At 41.5% G+C, this 21,532-nt stretch overlaps 1 protein-coding gene across 5 annotated transcripts in view; it reads left to right on the plus strand.

Annotated features, from left to right (window-relative positions):
* Nucleotides 1-21,532, plus strand: part of LOC137334859 (dnaJ homolog subfamily C member 13) — a 270,037-nt gene that overhangs the window by 108,510 nt on the left and 139,995 nt on the right. For 3 of the 5 annotated variants that reach the window (XM_067999895.1, XM_067999912.1, XM_067999921.1), the window contains exons 19-23: nucleotides 5,313-5,408; nucleotides 7,199-7,342; nucleotides 9,007-9,024; nucleotides 13,386-13,468; nucleotides 14,039-14,192. In XM_067999895.1, coding sequence (XP_067855996.1) covers nucleotides 5,313-5,408; nucleotides 7,199-7,342; nucleotides 9,007-9,024; nucleotides 13,386-13,468; nucleotides 14,039-14,192 — 495 coding nt within the window. The remainder of the gene's footprint in view (nucleotides 1-5,312; nucleotides 5,409-7,198; nucleotides 7,343-9,006; nucleotides 9,025-13,385; nucleotides 13,469-14,038; nucleotides 14,193-21,532) is intronic. The other 2 variants (XM_067999904.1, XM_067999928.1) reach the window with 1 other exon arrangement.

Consider the following 21,532-nt stretch of genomic DNA (forward strand, 5'->3'; position numbering starts at 1 on the left):
ACAAACGCCAGAGACCAGGTGGGCTGGCAGTGAACAAGTCAGGCTGTTGGATCTGCCAACTGATCAGTGAAGAGGTAGATGGCCAACAGGTCACTGTTCGCTCTGTCCAGAAAGGTGTAATTGTTTAAAAACTTTATTACTGGGTTAGGAGAAAGATATCAAGCTAATTATTCCGGGGATGAGTGTTGTAGCAGGCATTTCAGACTGTGTGTGCGAGGAAAATCTGGAAGGTAAAACAGAACTAACAGACTCGAGTGTTACCCAGATCAATAGTTTATTACGAGTGCACACGGGAGAACAATCTCAGCCACCCCAGCTGGAGACCTTGTTCTCAAAGGAAAAGTGGCAATACAACTTAGTTTATACAGTTTATTAGACAACACCCACTAATTACTAATGGGTATGTATACATGGTAATATTGATACATCATTGGTTTGTAGGGTTAATCAATCAACTACTAGGCCTGCCCTTTGAACTAGAGTGCCCCCTGTGAGAAGCTTATGGGCTGCAGAGGCTTCATTCTAACTTCGCATTCTTGAGCTATCTCATACCTCCCTTTAGTGATAACAAGGGTATCTTCAGCGGGAACATGGCCTGCTTAACTCCAAAGCTCTATTGAATCATGCAGCCAACTGACTCCTTTCCCCAGACCATCAGCAGATGTTTCATCAATACGCCTTTGTACTCTTATCTCTTAGGAACAGACTCCTTCTAAACGTTCTTTAAGTAAAGCTTGGAATGTCCTTGGTCAGCTAAACCTATCTGTTAGTTTGGAAAGGGCTAACATAGTCAAGTATCCCATGGTGCTTTGTTTTGTTTCCAGCCTAACAAGACTGAATGGTGCCTTTCAGACTGTTTTATACCGGCGAATTGGGGCCCACCCCTTTATATCCCTTAATCCAAACTTTATCCCTACACAGACGGTCCTGACGGTGGTTGGCTGATCCATGCTCAGAGCCCGATAGAGATCTAAACTGGAGCCTGTTCCCACGTCAGCAGCTCCCTTCTTGCTGCACTGCTATATGAGCAGAGGTTAACGAAAGACTTCCCGAGTCTAAAATGTTCTTGGACGTGCGTTCCAGGTTACAAGATTTAACAAAGCTTTGCAACTTTTATTAATTTGGAACAAGGGGCAGTGTGCTAAGTAGGTTCAATGGAATCAGCTACAATTAATTTTCTGATTTGAGATCTTTTTCACCTAATGGGTTTCAAGCAGCAGGTCATTTAACACATGCATTTTCTCTAACTGTTGTCTCTCCCACCCTAAAAATTGGTTTGTGTATCTTTCAGCTCTGAAGGGTCTTATACCTGAAACATAAACCTCTCTTTACAGATACAGACTGACCTGTTTTTGTTTTGATTTCTTGCATTTGCATTTTTTTTCTTATTAGATTTGTAGTTTGTAAACTGGAATATACATAGGAACAGGAGTAGGTCATTTAGCCCCTCGTGCCTGCTCTGCCATTTGATAAGATCATGGCTGATCTGTGATCTAACTCCATATACCTGCCTTTGGCCCATATCCCTTAATACCTTTGGTTGCCAAAAAGCTATCTATCTCCGATTTAAATTTAGCAATTGAGCTAGTATCAATTGACGTTTGCAGAAGAGAGTTCCAAACTTCTACAACCCTTTGTGTGTAGAAATGTTTTCTAATCTCACTCGTGAAAGGTCTGGCTCTAATTTTTAGACTGTGCCCCCTATTCCTAGAATCCCCAACCAGTGGAAATAGTTTCTCTCTATCCACCCTATCTGTTCCCCTTAATATCTTATAAACTTCGATCAGATCACCCCTTAACATTCGAAACTCTCGAGAATACAACCCCAATTTGTGTAATCTCTCCTCGTGACTTAACCCTTGAAGTCCGGGTATCATTCTAGTAAACCTACGCTGTACTCCCTCCAAGGCCAATATGTCCTTCCGAAGGTGCGGTGCCCAGAACTGCTCACAGTACTCCAGGTGCGGTCTAACCAGGGTTTTGTATAGCTGCAGCATAACTTCTGTGTGACTTAATTGCCTGCCAATGGGAGAGGTCCGGGGTTACCATTTTGGCAGTATATGTGGTTATTTTTCACAGGGGGCACATTACCTCCCAGATTACTTTGCATATAATGTCACATTTTATTTCATAGGGAGCATAGATCTGCATGTGAAAGTGGTCCTTAACACTGGTTATGAGAATCATACAAAGTTACGGCACAGAAGGAGGCCATTCGGCCCATCATGTCTGCGCCAGCCGAGAAATAGCTATCCAGCTTAATCCCACTTTCCAGCACTTGGTCCGTAGCCCTGTAGGTTACGGCACTTCAAGTGCACATCCAAGTACTTTTCAAATAAGCTGAGGGTTTCTGCCTCTACCACCCCTTCAGGCAGTGCGTTTCGGACCTCCATCACCTTCTGGGTGCAAACATTTCTCCTCGGCTCCTCTCAAATCCTTCTACCAATTACTTCAAATCTATGCCCCCTGGTCACTGACCCCTCTGCTAAGGGAAATAGGTCCTTCCCTATCCAATCTATCTAGTCCTGTCATAATTTTGTACACCTCAATTAAATCTCCCCTCAGCCTCCTTTGTCCAAAGAAAACAACCCCAGCTTATCCAATCTTTTCTCAGCTAAAATTCTTCAGCTCTGGCAACATCCTCATAAATCTGTTCTCTCATGCAATCACATCTTTCCTGTGATGTGGTGACCAGAACTGTACCCAGTACTTGAGCTGTGGCCGAACCAATGTTTTATACAGTCCTAGCTTAATCTCCCTCCTGCTTATATTCTAGGCCTCAGCTAATAAAGGAAAGTATCCCGTATGCCTTTTTAACCACCTTATCTACCTGTCCTGCTACCTTCAGGGATCTGTGGACATGCACTCAAAGGTCCCTCACTTCTTCTACTCCTCTCAGTATCCTCCTGCCTTGTTTGCCCTCCCCAAATGCATTACCTCACACTTCTCCGGATTGAATTCCATTTGCCACTTTTCTGCCCACCTGACCAGTCCATCAATATCTTCCTGCAGTCTACAGCTTTCCTCCTCACTATCAACCACACGACCAAGAGAAGTATCTGGAGAGCACCTATTGTAATATGTTAGAAAAGAAAAGGATGAGATGGATGTGTGGCCTTAAGTGAGAAATACATTGGTTTACAATGTAATTTTTGGGCTGACAAAACTGAAGTAGCAGAATGAGAGGAGCTGCTCTGCTGATCAGTTGTTGCATATTGCATATAGAGCTTTCTCTCCAAATTAACACATTCCCTGCAATCCCTTGTACAAAACATTTGATTTATTTTTAGATCTTTGTTTTCAGTATAGGAAACTCAAGATTAGCATGATACACTTTGGTGCTGTGGGGACCAGTTGTATGGCAAGAGAAGGGGAAAGTACCGATGTTCGAGTATTCCCAGAAATGGAAGGGCGAGGACCTCCAACTACTTCAATTGTTCATGGATTTGCCAGTAGGCCTGTCAACCAAACTGACGACCTCCTTCTCCCAAGAGTACATTCTCAGCAGACTCTTCACGCTGGATTCTCAAATAAAATACCTCTTCCTCAGTGGGTGTGAATGTTCACTGAAATCTCATAACTTTGTGTCTAAACCATTGTTGTGATGCCATGTCTGAATCCTAAGCTCCATTTGTCAGCTCTGCTGTTCTCTGCATTTAACTCCTTGAGAGCTGCATTTAACCTGATGGCATTTTTAATACAAATTACACCAAGTTCCTCCAAAGACAGCAGTCACAAATCTCAAATGTAGACATTGGATGCCGTTGCCCACTCCATCCTCTAACACCTCCCTTTAACAATGAGCCTCTGTGGCAATACTCTTTCGTGGCTGCACTAGATTTCACATTGCCGCTACTGCTTTCTCCTCCTGTCCATGCACTGGTGTGCCTCACAGGTCTATCCTTTGCCCCTTCCTCCTTTTCATTTACAGGCTACATGTTGAATCATGAGGTCCAGCTTTTAACTCATCGCTGTTTCTGTCGATTTCTTGGATATTGCCGCAGTCTCCACCTGCCAATCTGACATTGAGCTGCATGAGCCAAAATTTCCTTCAGTTTTGTCTGTAAAACTGAACTTACCTTTGGTTGCTACAAACACCAACACACCTCCAGCCTCAACTCCATTTACCCCCCTAAGTTGACAGCTGAAATATTTTCTTAAATACTGGCATAATTTGATTAGTTCCTCCTTTTATTGATGGATTTAGTTGTTTGTTTGCTTTCTTTTCATATGCCCTCAGCTATTCCTAATTTGATTAGTTCTCCATTTCCTTTCCTTGTATTTGATTCATACATTTCTCCTATCTCTAATTGTGATCTCATTGTTATAACTCAGTCGGCTCAAATGTTGTATTTATAACTTTTTTTCTGTTGGTCAGTATAGCTCGGTATTGGGCCCCAGAAGAGACCTGACATTTTGGGTTTGGTGGAAACCCTGGTTTCTGCTCAGACTATATTGGCAGCTGGCTAGCTTAAAAGGAGAGATTGCATACTTTTTTCTTAAGTTTTCTCATGTCTTGAAGGAATTGACTCGTGGCTATGGTGCAGTTTTATGGAATTAGTTGTCCTCTGGTACCTCCCCTGCCCACTCTTGTGAAGCTTGGCAGCGTTTATCTCTCTTTATTCAAGTGCAGCACCATTGTCAAGCTGGATCTTGTCGCTTGGCATCCACACAAGCACAGTTGCTGGATAGTGATTAGGAGCAGGAGACCGGGCCATTTTTTCCTGTTGCCTCCCTCCCTAATGCAGGATTTCTGAGAGCAATTGTAGCATCCCTAATTGCTGCCCAGGTTGCGATTACTCAGTACAGACCGGTCAAACCTGCAGAGATATGGCTGAACTGCTCACTGAATCATGCTGAGCCAACATTCGTTTTTCTTTTCTGTATGCTGATAGGAAATATTGATTGAATCTCTTAACAGAGTAGAAACCCAATAACCTGTGTCTTCATCTAGCCTGAAACACTATCTCTAATCACGTCTTGTGCAGGGCTAGGGTACTTGTCTAATGTATGTTAAGTATCAACGGTTATCGTGCTTCTCAGCATTATATTCTCAAGACCCATTACGAGAAAAAGGGAAAAGTTTTGTTTTTAAAATATATTCTTCAGTCAGTAGTAGCTTGTTAGGGTTTTGTGGTGTTTGTAACAGAAATAGATGATTTAGGGATTGCAAATCCAATTGGGTGTTTCAATCTTGGTTATTGCCTATTTGTATGATCTCGTGCTTCTCGATATTCTCAATCAGCTGACTTTTTAAGGAATTTTAATAACTTGGAAACATTTGGTATTTAGTCATTTTTGTTTGTTTTCAGCCAACAGGCTTACTAGCATACCTTGATAGCACAGAGCAAGTACCAGAAAAAGAGATCGACAGGATGCACATCAGGGACAATGTAAAAATTGCAACGGTAAGTAGGTTTTTTTTATTCGTTCATGAGATGTGGCCATTGCTGGCAAGGCCAGCATTTATTACCCATCACTAATTGCCCTTGAGAAGGTGGTGGTGAGCCGCCGCCTTGAACCGCTGCAGTCCGTGTGGTGACGGTTCTCCCACAGTGCTGTTAGAGTTCCAGGATTTTGACCCAGCAACGATGAAGGAACGGCGATATATTTCCAAGTCGGGATGGTGTGTGACTTGGAGGGGAACGTGTAGGTGGTGGTGTTCCCATGTGCCTGCTGCCCTTGTCCTTCAGAGGTCGCGGGTTTGGGAGGTGCTGTTGAAGAAGCCTTGGCGAGTTGTTGCAGTGCATCCTGTGGATGGTACACACTGCAGCCACTGTGCGCCGGTGGTGAAGGAAGTGAATGTTTAGGGTGGTGGATGGGGTGCCAATCAAGCGGGCTGCTTTATCCTGGATGGTGCGAACTTCTTGTGTTGTTGGAGTGAAAATCATAGAATGGTTACAGCACAGGAGGAGGCCATTCGGCCCATCGAGCCTGTGCCGGCTCTTTGTAAGAGCAATCCAGTTAGTCCCACTCTCTTTCCCCATAGCCCTGCAAATTTTTATCCCTTCCAGTATTTATCCAATTCCTTTTTGAAAGCCACGATCGAATCTGCTTCCACCACCCTTTCAGGCAGCGCATTCTAGATCATAACTACTCGCTGCGTTTTTAAAAAAAAGTTTTTCCTCATGTCGCCTTTGGTTTTTTTGCCAATCACTCTCTAAATCTGTGTCCTCTGATTCTCGACCCTTCTGCCATAGTTGCTTATTTTCAAATTTGTATGTCACCAAAATAGAAACACTCCTCTTCCAGAGAAAATTACTCTTTGGCAGGGGGAAAGGGAAGATGGAGAGGAAAATCTTTGGAGGGGAGAAGGGAACTCAGTACTTTAAAATAGTCACCCAGAAAAGATGGTAGTGCAGTGATTGTTACTAGATTAGTAATTCAGAAGCCTGGACCAATAGTCCAGAGAATAGGAGTTCAAATTTCACCGTGGCAGTATGAGAATTTGAATTAAAATCTTATCAGCAAAAGTGTCTGAAGCTGTTGGATTGTTGTAAAACCCTAAATGGTTCATTAATGCCCTTCAGGGAAGGAAACGTGCCATTCTTGCCCAGTATGGCCTAGATGTGCATTCAGTCCAACATCAGTGATAACCGTCACATATCTTAATCGCTTGCTAAAGATGCCTGCCAAGCTACTATGCTGCATTAAACTGTTAACTGTGGTTCAAGAAGTGGGGCAACTGGGGATGGGCGATAAATGCTGGCCTTGCCTGCGACACCCACATCTGGCATGAATTTTATATAAAAAAAACTTGAGGGAAATTTGCAAGGACCATGGTCAATGTTCTTATTTATTTTAACACCTGTGGCTTGACAATTACAGCTAAGGAGGCAAGTGACCACCTCCCTGAGAGCCTATACCTGGCCATCAGGAACCATCTGCCAATTTCTTTCCCTCCTTCTGCAGGCTTGGCTTATTGTTCTGTAAGGGTCAGATCAGGAGCTGATTGCTGAGAGACATAAGCCTACAACCATCCCTCCTCTACACCAATGGAAAATCCTTGAGGCGCGCACGTTTTTTTTAGCCCGTATAAGACTTGTAGTTACCCGTGCTTATGGTTCTATCCCAGTTGAGCCAAGCCTGTTTTCAAGTAAAATTTGAAAAATGCAGACTTCTAATTAATTTCCTGCAAATACTTTCTGTCTCAGGTGTGTATTGTGTATTTCTCAATCGTTTTGCTCTATTCCAACAGGACCAATTTGGTAAATTTGGTAAGCTTCCAGAGTGGCAAAGACGGGCTGGAAGAGCTGCTAAAGAGGTAGAAAAATTTGCCAAAGAAAAGGTTGATTTACTTTTGTTGCACTGGAGGGACAGAATGGGCATTGCTCAAAAGGAGGTAAGAGGAGTTTCATTATCGTGTAATATTTTTATGGGAAATAAATCCAGCTAAATATACTTGGCCAATTTGTTAATGTCTGGGAGAGTATCTTTGGTGAAAAGCTATTTACCGCTTACCAAAAAATTTTAATATTTGTATAATGTGTTATGCTCGTGTCCGTAACAAGTTTTAAAAACAACTTATTCATTCAACCACTACGTGCAATTAAATACTTTAAAAAAAAAAAAAATAATGGACAGAATTGCAGAATCATGTTCTCAAAACACTGGTTAGTGTAATTTCTGGCTCAGCGGTAGCACTTGCCTCGAGTCCTGAGGTTGTGAGTTCAAGCTCCACTCTCTCGCCCGCCACCCCCTCGTGCTCGCCCCTTCTAGAGCTTTTCCTGCAGCTCCCATGTGTGGTGTTACCTTGTAAATAGGTCTTTGTTCCTGAGAATCCTGCTGTGATTTAATAGACAATTCCAGAGTATCTGTGGGCTAACCCATGGATTAAAACTACCTGCTGTACTTTCATCGGAAATCTTTATAGCGTTTAAAGATCCATTCCTCATAGATCCTATGGTCTGTGCACTTCTTATGATTTTAAAAATTCTAATTGGGAGCATCCTGGAGACACTTGTAGAATTCATCTGTGAGCATCTGGAGTTCTGCTTCCATCATATGAATAGGAATGATGAACTGTGATCGGTGCTCCCTATTTATAAGGTCACTGGAGCAGCACATGATTTAAGAGTTTTCTAACATGGATTTTGTAAGTTTAAAAAGTGTGAAAGCAGAAGGTGCATGAGATACTAGTAAGTGAAACGAATTTTTAACTTTTAGGTAATATGGGGCACTTAAGTAAAATAAATTTCCCCTGAAAATATCTATTGCACTCTTATATTTTTGAAAATTTAATTAATTTGCTAAAAGATTCAAAAAATGTATAAACTTCACGTTTTTTTTTAAAAAAGTAATAAACCCACCTAGTCTCTTCGAGTGGCGAGCAGCTGGGATTGTACTCCTTAGAACAGAATATTAAGGGGAGATTTAAGAGGTAATCAAAATTGAGGGGTTTTAGAGTAGATCGGGAGAAAGTGCTTCCTCTGGCAGGAGGGTCGATAACAGGTGGAAGCAGTCTCAGTAGTAACTTTCATAAGGGAATTGGATATATACTTAAAGGAAAAAAATGCAGGGCTGTTGGGGAGAAAAACTGGGAAGTGGGGCTAATCGAATAGATTCTTCAAAGATCCGGCACAGGCACGATGGCCAAATGGATGCCTTCTGTGCTATAAGATCATATTTGTGGCATATTTGAGTTTCAATATTATCATGGGCACAAACTTCATGCAAGACTAAAAATGGCACAGCTTAAACTGATATTACCTGTTGTAAATCATTTTATTGCATGTAAAAACATTTAAGGATTGAGGTTTGAAGGATTTATCTGAATTTGACTCTTTGCATTTTATTTGACAGGTTTATTATGGGGTGGGGATACAATTCTTCCCCGCCCTCCAGAAAATGGACAACCAGTATACTCTATTGCATTGTTAATATAAAAACTGTTACTGATAACTTCTCAATTTGCATTAGCAAACACTGACCAATGCTGGTTTCCTCCTTGCTTTTAAAGTTTACTTTATTTTTTCCCTTCTATTGTTCTTCCCATCGATTCAAAAGCAGGACAGGAACAGTCTGGTAAGTAAAAGCTGCTTTTATTGGCTTAACTGGTCATGCATGTTGACTTAATTTGTCTGCACTTGGTGTGATTGCTTTGTTTACATTGGTCTGGATGATCAGTTGTGGCTTTTTACTGGTTGGTAATTTTTAAAAAAGCTGTCCCTATCATTGCAATTGTTTTCCTATAATTTAAAAAGGTGCTGTGTAGGAAACTACTGCTGAGGACCAAGAAATGGTCAAAATGCTGATCTGTGATGTAATGTTTCCTCTCCTAAAGTGGCTCCTTTCACTAAGAGGATAAGTGTTCCTCTCATTTAGGACTAGACTGAAAGCTGTACTGAAACGTTGGCCCGGAATTTGCTCTGAGCGGCGAACGAGTGGCGCCCGCCACTCATTAGATTTAAACTTGCCCACAAACGATCCGCTGGCTTTATTGCTTCCTCTACTGGTGAGCTGCAAAAAGTGCAGCGTCCTCTTCTTTCCGCCCCCACCCCGGGCACCTGAGTTGTGAGAACAGGGAAAGGATTGCTCTCTTCCCTCAACCAATCACATTGAAGCATCTTTGAGCTGTGCAGTCAGAACCAGGCAGTGCAAGCCGCAACAGTTAATTCAATGTAAAATCAGTTAGAGAAAACAAGAGGGTAAGAAAGATGGAGATGAGACAAAAAATTAAATTATTTTTAAAAATTTTATAATTTTAATCTCCAATTAAAATCAGAAGGAATGAGACTTCACATTTCTAAAAGTTAATTTTCAGTGCCAGAGGGGTGGCTTGGCAGTCATTAAGACTTCGCACAATGTTAAGTTAGTTTAGACCAACAAAACCCAGCGTACCTTTTTCTGTGTAGATTAGTTTATTTCCAGCTGGGCAGTGCAGCAACTTCACACTGGTCCATTCATTTCACCAGTGAACTGTCCTTCCCGTGCAGCTTTCAAACGAGCAAGGGGATCTCGTAGAGCAACTTCCGTTTTTTTGCGTGTACGCTAGCCGGAAGTGGCTCTTCCATTTGCCCTTAAATAACACTTTGGCTCTTTTAGGAGAAAATTCCAGGCTGTTATTTTTCCAAGAGCCTTACGCATCAGATGCGACGTGAATCTTGACACTGTGATAAACTAATTCCAGGCATGTGTTCTGAGTATGATTGATAGACGCACCGAAACAATGACCCCACACTCTGGATGAATTTCCCAGTAGCTGTGTTTCAGGTTCTACTGCTAGATCCAATAGGCCCAAATGTTGCATCTGACAGGGGAAATGAAGAAGGGAATCAGAGATTTTTGCATCAGGAGTGTTGCTAATCTGCAGCAGGCCACCAGATGGAAAATTCCAGCCCATTGTTTCTTGTATTTAGTACTTGGTGTTTTGAGGTTTGCTCATGGTCATTTTTGCTATTTAGCTGTGACATTTCAACTAGTTATTTGAACTGAGTTGAATATTCACTTTTTAAAATTAATTTCCGTAGCTGTGTATGGTCCATTGTTCCGACTTGTCTCTAGATTCCACAAATTGGTGCAATACTAACATTTTCCTAGTGGTTCATGCCAATGCTGTGATATTTATATTAAATGTTATGTAGAGTATATATTTAGTTATTTATATTAGATATAACTGTACATTATAGTTTTTTTAAAAATTGGCAGTGCTGCTTATGGAATGTTGGAACATATTCTTTGAGGACCATTATAGCATAAGGTGCAATGCAGTGGTCTATTGAAGTCCGTGTGTGTAACCTTTGAGTTAAGACCTAGGTGTAATTACTGTGCTTTAGTAAATTGCTCTTAGATTCTCGGGTCAATTAAACATCATACTTTTTTAAGTGTGTCCCCTAAAGCCAGTTAGGAAAGTTTATGCATTTATTATGAACATGAAGAATGGTGGCAGTGTCCCAATGTTTCTTTACATGAGTTTATTGAGACTGTTTAGCATCTACACATCTCCTCACTGTATAGCATCACTATAGTTTGTTCAGTGATCAAGATAATGCAGCTTATTAATCCTTTATTTTCAAATGTAAGGACTTGCACAACACCAGGTTATAGTCCAACAGTCTTATTTTAAATCACAAGCTTTCGGAGCTTTCCTCCTTCGTCAGGTGAGTGAAGGGTAAGCTCCGAAAGCTTGTGATTTAAAAACTGTTGGACTATAACCTCATGTTGTGCAAGTCCTTACCCCAGTCCATCACCGGCATCTCCACATCATGGCTTTATTTTCAAGAGGATGTGACACAGATGGTGCCATATTACTGTATTAACTATTTTATTTGCGACTGCTCCATGGCCTAGCTCCAGCCTACCTTTGCAACCTCTCAGCGCCATGTCACCATCTGCGCCCCACGTTTGACTCTGGTTAACCACTTTTCCCACTCACCCCTCTCTCATCTCTATCTTTGATGGCAGAGCCTTCAGCCCCCTTGCTTCTGCTTTATGAAATTCTCTTCACACACATCCCTACCTTCAATAAACTGACCTGTGTATAACTGTTGCATTGGCCACCTTCCCTTGCTTCAATCTGATCAATCTTCGCCTCCTGGTGATGTCCCATGGGATGATTTGCTGCTTTTAAAGGCACTATATAAATACAAATAGTTTGCATGCTTTTACCAAGCATAAGCTCTATGCTCCCAAATGACTTCAACAGTAAGCTCCTCGTGTTCATTCCCTCTCCAAAATAAAACATTGTACTGTAGTTGAATGGAGAGGTTGTCAGGAACAATGTTTTATAAATGCACTTAGGTTAAACTTCAAAAGTAAGACTACCCTGTCACTTTTAATTTCTGCAAAGGGCCTTGGAGTCTGTAGTGTCTTAGGATCTTTAGGAACAGGGGTAGGCCTTTCAGCCCCTCGAGCCTGCTCGGCCATTCAATTAGATCATGGCTGATCTGTATCTTAACTCCATTGACCTGCCTTGGTTCTGTAACCCTTAATACCCTTTGCCTAACAAAAATCTATCAATCTCGGTTTTGAAATTTTCAATTGTCCCCACAGCCTCAACAGCTTTTTGAGGGAGTGTGTTCCAAATTTCCACTACCCTTTGTGTGAAGAAATGCTTTCTGACATCACCCCTGAATGGCCTAGCTCTAATTTTAAGGTTTTGCCCCTTGTTCTGGACTCTCCCAACAGAGGAAACAGTTTATCTATCTACCCTATCAAATCCTTTAATCATCTTAAACACCTCAAGCAGCTCACCCCTTAATCTCTATACTCGAGGGAATATAAACCTAGTCTATGCAACCTGTCCTCATTTAACCATTTTTAGCCCAGGTATCATTCTGGTGAATCTGCACTGCACCCCCTCCAAGGCCAATATATCTGAGGTGCAGTGTCCAGAACTGAATGCAGTGCTCCAACTAGGGTCCAACCAGAACTTTATATAACTGTAACATAACTTCTACCCCTTTGTATGCCAACATTCTATTAGCTGTTACAATGATTTTTTTTTTTGTACCTGTCCACTAGCTCTTAGTGATTTCTGTACATGGACCCTAAATCTCCCTGCTCCTCCACAGTTCCTAGCTTCTCTCCATTTAGAAAATACACTGATCTATCTTTCTTGAGTCCGAAGTGGATGACCTCACATTTCACCGCATTGAACTCCATCTGCCACAGTTTTGTCCACTCACTTAATCTATCAGTGTCCCTTTGCAACTTTCTGCTGCCATCCACATTATTTACTGTGCCACTTAACTTGGTGTCGTCAGCAAACTTACATATACAGCGCTCTATTCCTTCATATAAGTCACTTATAAATTATATTGAAAAGCTGAGGCTCCAGCACAGATCCCTGAGGGACACCACTAGTCACATCCGACAAATTGGAGCATATACTTATTATCCCTACTCTGTCTCCTACCCCCTAACCATGCCTCCCCATGTCAGTAGGTTGCCTCCAATTCCATGTGCTCTTATTTTTGTTCACTCTCGTGGAACCTTGTGGCTCTGAGCAAGTTCCTTTATGTATTGTGGGTGGTGAGGACCCTGACCACATGGGTCCTGAATGCAGCTAAAGTGTAAAAAGGTCAATATGGCAAATAATTTTCACTGATCAGAGTATTCAGTCATACCTACGTGGACTCTTTAATGTGTGAAGCCTTTAAATTGAATAATCCCTTTAATTGTATGCTATTTATTTTCAGTTTCCACGACCTGAATTTTATTATTCAGCCCTCTAAGGTTATGATAGGTCAATCATGATGCTCCTACTAGAAAACACATTCATTATCTAGCTTTAAATGCACAAACACCCAAATTGGAATATTAAAACTTTCTTGTGTCCTGTAATATGTTCCCACAAATAGTTGTAGCCTTGTTTGCTTTATAAGTGAATATTATTGGAATCAATGAAATGATTTTAAAGCAGATTTTTAAAATTTGTTTTATAGAATCTCAACCAAAAACCAGTTGTTTTAAGAAAAAGACGACAAAGGATTAAAATAGAAGCAAACTGGGACCTCTTCTACTATAAGTAAGGCGTTTACATTTTGAACTGTTTTATTTTCGTTTCTTTCTTTTGAACTAGGGGTGAGAAGTAGGTGGTGATGTTCTCACTACACCCCTTCCCACTCCTACCTGGAAAGCTGTGACTCGTACTGTGATAAGGTCACGTGGGTGGGTGCCTTGTTGAAGCGGTTTACATTTGAGGCAGTATTAACTGTTTGACTGTGGAGCACACCGTAGCACAGGCTGACCTCACACTCCCCCAGTGTCAATGTACTGCCAATAGGGAAAGTGGCAACTTCTTCAAACTTTTTCCTCAAGGCATTGAATGTTTCTTTTTGTTGCCTATGTTACATGGTGCTTTCAAGAGGTTTCATGGATTGTTTAAGAACTTGAGTCTGACCATATATTGAACAACTCCTTTATGCATTGTACAGCTATACTATAAGTGAAGATGAATGTAATCTTGTCAGTAGCTATCTTATTTTTGATGCATTAGTTGTAGGAAATGATGTGAAATGTAGTGAACATTCTACATTTCAAAGAAGAATGTAATGCAAACAAATTGAAATAAACTGCTTTTTTTTTCCTCCCCCAGATTTCAGATGGATCATGCCAAATCTAACTTAATCTGGAATTACAAAACGAGAGAAGAATTAAGAGATGCATTTGAGGCAGAGATGAGGGCTTTTAACATTGACCGAGAACTGGGCAGTGCTAGTGTGATCTCTTGGAATCACCAAGAATTTGAAGTAAGAGAAAATGACTCTTCTAGTTGAAGCTGTTAAAACACAGTTGTTCCTTCTATTGTATTCTCAGTCTTAAAGATTCAGTAAGATTTAAATTGGCTAATGTTGGACAAAATGTTACAGCTACTGTACAATTACTCAACCCAGGCTAAGTTTTTGTTCTACCATTTGACCAGCCCACATATTGCATCAGGAAAACAAATGCAATGGATCTGGCCAGATGGGTTTGGAGGTAACCTTGTCAAGTGAACTCTACTGAGGTGTGGCTTCTGAAAGCAGTTTTAACCTGACTAGAGGATAGGGCTTGAATAAAAACGTTGGTACATATCCATGTCCAGAAAAGGAATTAGAATTGATGAATTTTTATAACCGTTCTTGCACACTATACACATTGGCTTCCATATCAAAAGACATGTTGTGTGACAGCAGAGTTACCTCATACCTCAAACAGAAAAATCATATTGATTAGTCAGCTGTGGCCAATATACAAAGCTGAAGCTTCAATTGAGATGGCCTGTCTCTGTGGGTATCACTGCCTTTTAATCAAACCTGACCAGATTATTTGATTTGACCCCCATGCTGTTGAGATTTTGGAAATATGCAAATTTATGTACTTAATCAGCTATTAATAGCTTATTTGGAGGTCAGGTGTCAGGAACAAATGAGACCCTGGACACCACCAAGGCTGCTGTTAACACCTTGCCTACTTGAAGGATAGAAATGATTGACAACATTTTGGTGTGTTGTGTGTGTATCTAAGAGGCAGCTATATGACTGGGCTTGTCCTCTATTAATGAGTTCCCTGCTTTGTTACTGCCTGTTGTACATGAAGTGGTGAAGGGCCCCATAAAGTTTTTGCTACATGAGTGGTGACTGTTTTTGAAAGTTTATGTATTGTGTAAGTTAGGTGTTCCGTTGTTAGCTTTTTGATGTATTTCTGCTGCTGTGTAGTTAACTTGCTTATGGATTGGATGGACTGGAGAAAGTGCAAAAAAAAAAAGACTTACCAGGATGGTTCAGCAAAACAAATCCTTTTTGTAACGTTAAGAAGCAGGTGAAATATCCAAATTGCATGTTCCTTTTTGAGGATGATAAAGTCCTGATTGAGGCTAAAACAAAATTGAATATATACGCCATGTATTTGTTCCACACTCGAAATCTCCGCTCGACAGCAAAGGGTAGATGTCTGCAATGTGCATCTCCCAGGTTGTTTGAAAATAAGCGCCAGATCCAAACATGACAATGGCATACATCAAGTAACTACCATAGTAATAGTTCAGTTTTAAGAAACACTCTCTGCAATTCTCACTGCATATTCCTGATTTAAGAAGCAACAAAAAAAAACTGAAGTAAATGCAAATATTTTCTATGCCCAGTGCTGTCAAACTGGGCACTGAATTTGGATTGTTTTTGGAGCTGGTAATATAGTTGGTCACAATTTCCAGGACACTTTGTACTCATGTCTTTTATATGGTGTGACGATCTCACAGGCTAGGGGATGAAAATGCTTAAACAAGTTGTAATTGGTTTCCAGAGAAGATATTGATCCTACACATTTCTGCAACCAAGGGCCGTTGCATGTGAAGACTTTGCTTAGTTGAAACATTGTGTTGTGCTTGTGTATGACCTGACCAGTGAGTGACTGACTGATTAATCAAGCCAGAAAGTAACTTCACACAAGTGTGAATATTAGAGGCCAAGCTAATGGGTAAATTTTGGCTCACATCTTTTGCTCCTGCTCCTGCTCCATATTTACCTCACCCAGCTGAGTGCATAATGAAACTCTGAACAGAAGCAAGGCACCCATTGTGGTTGACCTTTTCTGGGGCCATGAAAGGATATTACAGATTCCTGTGTTTTGAAGATGTGATGCTCAGTGCTCTACCTGAAAGGGTGGTGGAAGCAGATTCAATAGTAACTTTCAAAAGGGAAGTGGCTAGATATACTTCAAAAGGAAAAAATTGCAGGGCTATGGGGAGAGCAGGGGAATGGGACTAATCGAATAACCAAAGAGCAGGCCCGATGGGCTGAATGGCCTCCTGTGCTGTATCATTCTATGATTAAGTGCAATCCAAATCATCATAACCCGTTTTTAAAAAAAATTACTCATTCACCGCTGGTTACTTTAAATCTGTATCCTCTGGCTACTGACCCTCCTGCTAGTGGAAACAGTTTCTCCCTATCTACTCTATCAAAACCCCTCATAATTTTGATCACCAATTAAATCTCTCCTGAACCTTTTCTGTTCTAAGAACAATCCCAGCTTCTCCAGTCTCTCCACATAACAGAAGTCCCTTATCCCTGGTACCATTCTAGTAAATCTCCTCTCCACCCTCTCCAGGGCCTTAATATCCTTCCTAAAGTGTGGTGGCCAGAATTGGACACAGTATTCTAGCTGGGGCCTAACCAGCGATTTATAAAGGTTTAGCATAACTTCCTTGCTTTTGTACTCTCTGCCTCTATTTGTAAAGCCCAGGATTAAGTATGCTTTTTTAACAGCCTCATCAACATGTCCTGCTGCCTTCAAAGATTTGTGTATGTGAACCCCCAGATGTCTCTGTTCTTGCATCCCCTTTAAAATTGCACCATTTAGTTTATAAAGCCTCTCCTCATCCTTCCAAAATGCAACACTTCACACTTGCCAATGATGTGTTTCAAGCTGAATTGTGTCCTGTTGTCACTTACCAGATTTTAATATTGGTTGTGACTGAAATCTCATCCTGTAATTTCAAGATTTGCTTTTGCCATGGTTTGTATTTCTACAGTTGTAGGTAGTTTTTCTTAGAAGATGAATTAAATCTTGTAGTTTTCATTGGTGTTACAAGTTTACATTTTAATGTTTTGAGTAATTGTGTGTGTGTAAAAGCTTGTAAATTTTTTTTTTAAATCGGTGTGCTGAAAATACATTTTCTCAAACTTAAAATCTTAAACTTTTTGATGCATCATTCAGTAAGTTTCCACTAAAACAGGAGAAATGTTATAACGTTAACCAAGCTAGTGAGGATAATGCAGACGAGTGGCTGGCAGAAGAGATGTTGCAGGAGGGGAGGGCTTTAGATTTCTGGGGCATTGGGACTGGTTCTGGGGGAGGTGAGACCTCAGACGGGTTGCATCTCAACAGGGCCGGGACCAATATCCTTGCGGGTAGGTCTGTTAATGCTGTTGGGGAGGGTTTAAACTAGCTTGGCAGGGGAATGGGAACCTGAGCGTAGATTCAGAAGGGAGAGAAGCAGAGCTGGAAATGGAAGGTAGAAAATTAGTAAGAGTTTGGAAGGCAGAGGAAACAAAGGCTAGAAAATAAACAAAAAAGGAGCTTGGCAGTGCTTAATGGTATATACCTCAATGCAAGCAGTCTAGTCAACAAGAGCTGAGGGCACAGATAGATGCATCGAAGTATGATCTAGCTATCACTGAAACATGGCTTAAAGAGGGGCAGGAATGGCAACTCAACATTCCTGGTTACAGGATTTTCAGACAAGATAGAGGGGGGGGATTAAAAAAAGGAGGGGAGTGGCAATATTGGTTAACAATTACAGCTGTGAGGAGGGATGATATGTTAGAAGGATCATCAAATGAGGCCATATGGGTTGAGCTAAAGAACAAAAAAGGGGCAATCACACTACTGGGAGTGTACTATAGACCCCCAAACAGTCAGAGGGAGATAGAAGAGCAAATATGTAGGTAAATTTCTGAAGTGCAAAAACAATAGGGCAGTAATAGGGGATTTCAATTACCCCAGTAATAACCGGGATAGAATCAGTGTAAAAGGTATAGAGGGTGCAGAATTCTTAATGCATTCAGGAAAACTTTTTTTAGCCAGTACGTAGCAAGCCCAACAAGAGAGGGGGTAGTTTTAGGGAATGAAGCTGGGCAGGTGGAAGGAGTGTCAGTGGGAGAGCATTTTAGTGATGATCATAATCCAGTTAGATTTAACAGTATTATGGAAAAGGACAAAGATAGAACAGGAGTAAAAGTTTCTCAATTGGGGAAAGGCAAATTTTACGAAGCTCTGAAGTGATTTGGCAAAAGTGGTCTGGAAACAGCTACTTGAAGTTAAATCAGTGTCAGAACAGTGGGAGGCAGTCAAGGGGAATAGTGAGGGTTCAGAGCAAATATTTTCTCAAGGAAAAAGGGTGGGAATGCTAAATCTAGAGCCTCCTGGATGTCAAGGAGCGTACAGGGTACGATAAGGCAAAAAAGGGAAGCATATGTCAGATACTGAGAACTCAATACTGCAGAAAGCCTAGAGGAGTATAGAAAGTGCAGGGGTGAAATTAAAAAGATTAGGAAAGCAAAGAGGGCATGAAAAAATATTGGCAAGTAAAATCAAGGAAAACCCAAAAATGTTTTATAAATACATAGAGCAAGAGGATAACTAATCGTCATTTAGGAAGGCACGGATTAATCAAGGACAGTCAGCATAGATTTGTTAAAGAAAGGTTGTGTCTGACTAAATTGATATTTTTTTGAGGTGGTAACAGAGGGTTGATGAGGGTAGCACATTTGATGTCATCCACATGGATTTTAACAAGGCTTTTGATAAGGTCCCACATGGCAGACTGGTCAGAAAAGTAAAAGCCCATGGGATCCAAAGGAAAGTGGCAAGTTGCATCCAAAATTGGCTCAGTGGCAGCAAGCAAAGGGTAATGGTCAGGTATTTTTGTGACTGGAAGGCTGTTTCCAGTGGGGTTCCACAGGGCTCAGTACTAGGTCCCTTGCTTTTTGTGGTGCATATTAATGATTTAGACTTAAATGTAGGAGACATGATTAAGAAGATTGCTGATGATACAAAAATTGGCCGTGTGGTTGATAGTGAGGGGGAAAGCTGCAGACTGCAGGGAGATATCAATGGACTGGCTAGGTGGGCAGAAAAGTGGCAAATGGAATTCAATCCGGGGAAGTATGAGGTAATGGATTTGGGGAGGGCAAATAAGGCAAGGGAATACACAATAAATGGGAGGATACTGAGAAGTGTAGTGGAACAGAGGGACATAAGAGATAGGAGTAGGCCATTTGGCCCTTCGAGCCTGCTCACCATTCAATGAGATCATGGCTGATCTGATTTTTACCTCAACTCCACTTTCCCGCCTGTTCCCCATATCCTTTTGACTCCCTTGCCGATCAAAAATTTGTCTTACTCAGCCTTGGATATATTCAATGACCCAGCCTCCAGCACTCTTTGGGGCAAAGAATTCCAAAGGTTCACAACCCGAAGAAGAAATTTCTCCTCATCTCTGTCTTAAATGGGTGACCCCTTATTCTGAGACTATTCCCCCTAGTTCTAGATTCCCCTATGAGGGGAAACATCCTCAGCATTTACCCTGTCAAGCCCCCTCAGAATCTTGTATGTTTCAATTAGATCTCCTCTCATTCTTCTAAACTCCAATGAGTATAGACCCAACCTGCTCAATCTTTCCTCATAAAACCCTTCCATACCCGGAATCAACCTCGTGAACCTTCTCTGAACCGCCTCCAATGCAAGTATATCCTTCCTTAAATACGGGGACTAAAACTGTACGCAGTACTCTAGATGTGGTCTCAGTTGTAGCAAGACCTCCCTGCTTTTATACTCCAACCCCTTGAAATAAAGGCCAATATTCCATTTGCCTTCCCAATTACCTACTGCACCAGTAGGCTAACTTTGTGTTTCATGTACGAGGAATCCCAACACCCTCTGTACCGCAGCATTCTGTAGTCTTCCTCCATTTATAGCATGTTTTGCTTTTTTTATTCTTCCTACCAAAGTGGGTAACTTCACATTTCCCCACATTATATTCCATCTGCCAAATTTTTACCCATTCACTTAACCTATTTATATCCCTTTGCAGACATTTTGTGTCCTCCACAACTTACTTTTCCACCTATCTTTGTATCATCAGCAAATTTGGCCACAGTACACTCACTTCCTTCATCCAAGTCATTGATATAGATGTAAATAGTTGAGGCCCCAGCACTGATCCCTGCGGCACCCCACTAGTTAGATTGCTGTCCTGAAAATGACCCCTTTATCCCGACTCTTTTCTGTTAGTTAGCCAATCCTCTATCCATACTAATATTACCCCCAATACCATGAGCTCTTATCTTGTGTAGTAATCTTTTATGTGGCACCTTATCGAATGCCTTTTGGAAATCCAAATACACTACATCCACTGGTTCCCCTTCATCCACCCTGATCGTTACTTCCTCAAAGAACTCTAATAAATGTCAAACACAATTTCCCTTTCATAAAACCATGTTGACTCTCCTTGATTTTATTTTGAGTCTTTAAATGTCCTGCTACTGCTTCCTTAATAATTGATTCTAGCATTTTCCCAATGACAGATGTTAGGTTAATTGGTCCATAGTTACTGCTTTCTGTCTCCCTCCTTTCTTGAATAGGGGCGTTACATTTGCGGTTTTCCATTCTGCTGAGACCTTTCCAGCATTGTGAATTCTGGAAGATTACAACCAATGCATCCACTATCTCTGGAGTCACTTCTTTTAAGATCCTCGGGTGCAATCCATCAGGTCCAGGGGACTTGTCAGCCTGCAGACCCATTAGTTTACCTAGTACTTTTTCTCTAGAGTCATAGTTATACAGCACGGATAGAGGCCCTTCGGCCCATCGTGTCCGCGCCGGCCATCAGCCCTGTCTACTCTAATCCCATATTCCAGCATTTGGTCCATAGCCTTGTATGCTATGGCATTTCAAGTGCTCATCCAAATGCTTCTTGAATGTTGTGAGGGTTCCTGCCTCCACAACCCTTTCAGGCAGTGAGTTCCAGACTCCAACCACCCTCTGGGTGAAAAAGTTCTTTCTCAAATCCCCTCTAAACCTCCCGCCTTTTACCTTGAATCTATGTCCCCTTGTTATAGAACCCTCAACGAAGGGAAAAAGCTCCTTAGTATCCATCCTATCTGTGCCCCTCATAATTTTGTACACCTCAATCATGTCCCCCCTCAGCCTCCTCTGCTCCAAGGAAAACAAACCCAATCTTCCCAGTCTCTCTTCATAGCTGAAGCGCTCCAGCCCTGGTAACATCCTGGTGAATCTCCTCTGCACCCTCTCCAAAGCGATCACATCCTTCCTGTAGTGTGGCGACCAGAACTGCACACAGTACTCCAGCTGTGGCCAAACCAGTGTTTTATACAGCTCCATCATAACCTCCTTGCTCTTATATTCTATGCCTCGGCTAATAAAGGCAAGTATCCCATATGCCTTCTTTACCACCTTATCTTCCTGTTCCGCCGCCTGTGATTGTTTTTAGTTCCTCCCTCCCCTTTGCCCCTTGATTATCAACTATTATTGGTATGCTTTTAGTGTCTTCTACGAAGACAGATACAAAATATCTGTTCAATTCCTC

The sequence above is a fragment of the Heptranchias perlo genome, chromosome 2 (assembly GCF_035084215.1).
Source record: "Heptranchias perlo isolate sHepPer1 chromosome 2, sHepPer1.hap1, whole genome shotgun sequence".
NCBI lineage: Eukaryota > Metazoa > Chordata > Chondrichthyes > Hexanchiformes > Hexanchidae > Heptranchias > Heptranchias perlo.